General features: G+C 64.6%; 1 protein-coding gene across 1 annotated transcript in view; it reads right to left on the reverse strand.

Annotated features, from left to right (window-relative positions):
• Positions 1-3754, reverse strand: part of MTSS1L (metastasis suppressor 1-like) — a 13911-nt gene extending 10157 nt beyond the window's left edge. The window contains exons 1-4 of the mRNA XM_005862717.1: positions 3749-3754; positions 442-960; positions 184-245; positions 22-95 (exon numbers count right to left, since the gene is read on the reverse strand). Coding sequence (XP_005862779.1) covers positions 22-95; positions 184-245; positions 442-960; positions 3749-3754 — 661 coding nt within the window. The remainder of the gene's footprint in view (positions 1-21; positions 96-183; positions 246-441; positions 961-3748) is intronic.
• Positions 3755-4734: the final 980 nt, after the last annotated feature.

A 4734-nucleotide genomic window follows, 5' to 3' on the forward strand; every position in this document is an offset into this window, starting at 1 on the left:
CCCAGCCGTGCCCCTCCCCACCTCGGGTGTTGGTGGCCATATCGGCCACTTTCTGGAAGGCGTCCAGGAAGGCCACAGCAGCCAGCACAGTGGTCCTGGGGAGATGGACAGTGGAGGGTCTGCTGTGAGGTGTCCTCACTTCCCCCGGCCCCTCCCCCAGTCGGGCGCCCTCAGCAGCCTCACCTTAGCTGGGAGTGCAGCTTCGTGGCCTTGGAGTTGAAGTCCTCCCAGATGGGGTAGGAGCTCTGGGGAGGAGATGGGGAGGCAGTGAGACGCCACAGGGCTGCAGGGCTCCCTGCCCCGGGAGAGGGAGGCTCTTGGGCCCCTGGCGGGACAGAGGACCCAGGACAGAGCCCGGAGCAGGAGGAAGCCTGGCCCTGGAACCGATGCCTCTGTGCCTCCCTCCTCCCTGACAATCAGGAAGTTGGGCCTCCTGCCTACAGTCACATCCTCCCTCAGGAAGGTGAAAGCAGTAGATGGCAGGTCCTGTGTCCTCGGGGCTCCCCCGGGCCTGGCAGGGGGTTGGGGTTGAGCCCCATGAGGGCACCATGTTGCCCCGGACGTGGCCCTGGCTGCTCCCCATGGCACCGGACAGAGGCACCGTGTAGGGGGGCAGGGCTCCAGGCACTCCAGGTCTCTATTGGGGCCCCTGAGGGCGCTACTCTGTGCCCTGGAAGCTGCTGCCAGCCCGGCCAGCACCCACCCGGCCAGCAGCAGTGGCTCCCAGGCCCGGGGAGGGTGAGGCAGCCGCAGGGCCCGGCCAGCCTGGCCGGGACAGCCAGGCCCTGGGCTGAATGGGGCCTTGTGCGGCCAACAGAGCCACCTTTCTCCACCCTGGCTCCCCTCCCTCCCCTCCTGGGGACACAGTGTGGCCTTTATCCCAGCCTGGCCCAAAGCTCCAAGTTGGGGGGGGGGGTTCCCAGTAGGGAGGCCAGGCTCCTGGCGACTGAGCTGTCCAGTCTAATCAAGGGGCTCTTCCGGCTGACGTGCCTTCCCATGGCCGCTGGGTCCTGGCCCAGCAGAGCCCCAGCCCCGAGGGTCTCTCCAACCCTCCCTTCCGTGTGGGATGAGGCGCTGTGGCTGATCCCAAGGAAAAAGGGAAGGCAGAGACACTGCCCCGGCTCCCAGGGAGGCTTTGCTGGGCCGGGACCCCAGGGGCAGCTCTGAAATGGCCTCTTCACCGAGGACAGCCTGCAGGGGTGGACAGGAGACAGGGCGGCCTCTGGGAGCCTCAGAAACTCCCTCCCTGCCCAGCCCAGCCCAACCAGTGCCCAGGGAAAGCAAATATTTGAGAAGTTCACACAGGCTGGAGCTGGAGGGGGAGGGGGAGGCTGTGGGTGGGCTGTCACCACTGGGCACAGCTCAGGGGAAAGGGTCCTCCCTGGCAGGCCTGAGGAGCTGACCCTCCCCTTGGCACCCCCAGGGGTCTTCTGAAGGGTGGCACCCCTACCATCTGCACCCCTCCAGCCCCGAACGAAGCCTTGCTGAGATGAGACCTCCAGGGAGAAAGACGATGAGAGGAGGTGGTGGTGTGTGTGTGTGTGTGGGGGGGGGGGGGGGAGTGCAGCGGTCCAGAGGCAGCCGTCCTGGCCGCCAGGAAACCTCTACAGGCCCCGCAGCAGCCCCTGGGCAGCCCGAGAGAGCAAGGGACTAGTTGAAACCGGCAGAGAAAAGTCTGTCCTCCCTACAGGGCCGAGGCCCATCCCAATAGCTTCGACCCAGCCAGGCTCACTCCACCTCGGACCTTCCCAGCCTCGCTCTCGCGTGCAGAGGGGACAAGACGGGGCGTGGGGAGGCCAGGCCCAGCTCCTCCTCAGCAGCTGGACCGAGGACTCCACCCCACTGGTAATTCATAAAGGACCCCGAGATGAGGATCTGAGGGGCCGGAGCAGCCAGTGCCCCAGGAGCATGTCCTCAGGCTTCCCCGGGCCCGAGCCTGGCTGCAGGCTCTAAGACGCTGGGATGTTCTCACTAGTGAGTGTGACCGCGTGCTTGCGGTGCACTGAGCCCTGTCACCGTGGGATCGCATCGAACCCTCCCACCGGCCCTGTGAAATGAATACTGACCGCCCCCATTCTAGAGATGAGAGGCTCAAGGGATGAAGGTTAGGCTGGACCGAGGCTGCCGAGTGGCAGTCAGGATCCGATCCCTGTCTGACGGTCGCTGTGGTCAAGGTCGAGGCTGCGGGGAGATGAGTATCTGGGCATCAGGGTGGGGAGAGGGCAGGGACTGCAGGGACGGGAGAGACCCCCCGCTCTGCCTCCAGCACAGTGGGCGGCTACTCAGGAAGGGGAAGGTGACGTGCTGGTCACCAGAGGTGTCCAAGTGGGAGGGATGAGACCCATGAGGAGGCTGCCGGGGACCCTGGCCCTCAGAGACTCTTTCTGGGTGCTGGACGTGGTCCTAGGGTTGGCTGTGCAGGTGAGCGACCCAGGCTACAACCCCCGAGAGAGGGTTTTCCGGGTGACCCTGGGCCAGGGACCCCTCTCTGAGCCTCAGCCTCCTCACCTGTAAGATCAGGATGGGAAGTATACCTCCTTTGGGGGTCAGTGTAGAGCAAAGTGTAGAGCAAGCATGTCAAACTTGCCTCGTTTATTTTGAACGAGGCACAGCCCGTCCGGCCGCGAGTTTGACATGGTTGGAGAGACTGCCTGGAAAGCACTTAGCATGCGCCAACACCTAGTAAGTGCTCAGGGAATGCTGGCTAACGGGGACATGGGATCCCTGCCTCCCCGCCAGGAGCCCAGCCAGGGCCTCTGGTCTGGGTGACACTCACCACTCCTGAGAGGGCAGGCAAAAGTTACGACCCCGTTTTCTGGATGGGCCAGTGCTGGGAGGAGGCCTCATGCACTCGGCTGAAGGTGCTGCCCGGGCAGGTGGGGACTGAGCAGAGCCCAGGTACTGAGCCCAGTCCTGCCATTTTAGGCAAGTCCCTGCCCCCCTCTGGGCTTCAGTGGGCTTCCTGGCACCAAGTGGGCATCTGAGCTGAGTCCAATGAGGCACAGCAAGCGGGGAAAGCTCCTGAGGGCCCCCTCCCCACCCTTGAGTGGGTGCCCGCCTCCACACCCTTCCAGCTCCAGGTACAGCTTGGGGAGCCCTTCCTTCCAGCCCTCAAGCCAAGGTGTGGGCCTTCAGAAGGGCCAGGGTGGGCTGTTGTGGGGCCAGTGGAGAAGCCTCATGGGGCAAGGTCAGTCTCTTGACATGGCCGCCCTCTGTGGAAGAGTCAGAAGCTGTCCCCTAAAGCCAGGTGATGGGCCTCCAGGTGGCCCAGTCCCCTGCTCTGTCCCTGGCCGGAACATATGCATGTGTCACAGGCAGGGGAATATCTGTGCTTGGCATCGCCCCAGGTGAAACCTCTCCCGTTTTGCCTCCACGTCAGAAAATCCTGCCTGAATCTCTAGCTATAACCTGGGCCCGTTTGCTTCTGTCTTGTCCTCAAGTTCCTTGCAAATACCCTGGAGAGGGAGAGGGAGAGAGGCAGTCCTACCGCTCTTCTCGGAGCAAGAGCTGCTGCTCTCTGCAGTGTTTTGGAGAGGCTGCCGGCAGGAGGAGGGTGCTGGCCCTGGGAGTGGCTGGGGGGGAGGGTGGTCCGGGCTGCCCGGTCCCAGAAGGAGACCCTGGTGCCAGGGCTGTGATGCCCACAGGGCAGGAGGAGCTGCTGAAGGCAGACAGAGGCCAGCACTCTTCCGGGCCAGAAGGGCGAGGTAGACGGTCTTAGGGGAAGCACCCCATATGGGGGTGGGGGCACCTCCATGCTGCCTGCCCGTGGTCCCCGGCCAGGGGGCTTCAGGCCTCTTGTGGGGAGCAGGTCTCTGGCATGCCTGTCACCCCCACCTCCGGAGGGCCTGCCTGAGCACAGCCGGGGCAGGTTGCACCTCCGTGAGTGGTGTTTCCTCCTGGGCCTGTGATGTCACCTGGGTTGTGTGGTGTGCTTAGAAGTGTGAAAGGCTGGGAGGGTGGGGGCTCTCAGAGTTCCCGTGGGAACCCAGTTCTTTCTCCTCCCCCACCCCAAAGGAGAAGGGCGGGAAGAGCTCCTGGCCCCATCCCGCCACTGGAGCCAGCCCTGCCACCCGGCCTCTTGGAGGAAGGATGCCCCTGGCCTCCTAGATGGACAAAGAGGGGTGAGGTCAGGGGCAGTGTCGAGCCGTCTCCTGAATGACCTTGAGTCATTCCCCGGCCTCAGTTTCCCCGCCTGGTGAGCCAATGGTGGGCCCGGAGCGGGTGCCTGCTCCAGCCTGACCTTGGGCAATCCTGGGGAGGGGCTGGGGCTGAGGCCCCGGTGGAAGCAGGGTAGGGAAGGCCCTCCCTTGGGGTTGCTCTGCCAATCCCAACCTTCTCCGCTCCTCCTCCCACGGTAAGGACAGAGGCCTCGGTATGCAGGGACACTCAGCCTGGGAACCCTGGAGTTCTAAAGCTTGTTTTGGGGGTTCGGGTCCGGGGGGGGGGGTGACAGTGGCAGGGTCGGCACAGAGGCCGAGGCCGGTGGGGAAGGAGTTAACGGTTCTCCGCTTTATTATTTTCCCCCGCTTTGGTGGTGACAGCATGGACGGGGCTTCAAGGCCAGCCTCTGAGGTATGGGGGGGCCAGGGTGGTGGTAGGGGGCGGAGGCCGGAGAGACCCGGACCTGCTAAAGGTCCACAGAGGCACCCCAGGAGCCAGACCTCATTCATGGTGTGAAGGTCTGGGGCGCAGGGAGCCCGGGTGCGCGCAGGCTCCGCGGGCGAACCCCTGGGG

The sequence above is a fragment of the Myotis brandtii genome, unplaced genomic scaffold, assembly GCF_000412655.1.
Source record: "Myotis brandtii unplaced genomic scaffold, ASM41265v1 scaffold165, whole genome shotgun sequence".
NCBI lineage: Eukaryota > Metazoa > Chordata > Mammalia > Chiroptera > Vespertilionidae > Myotis > Myotis brandtii.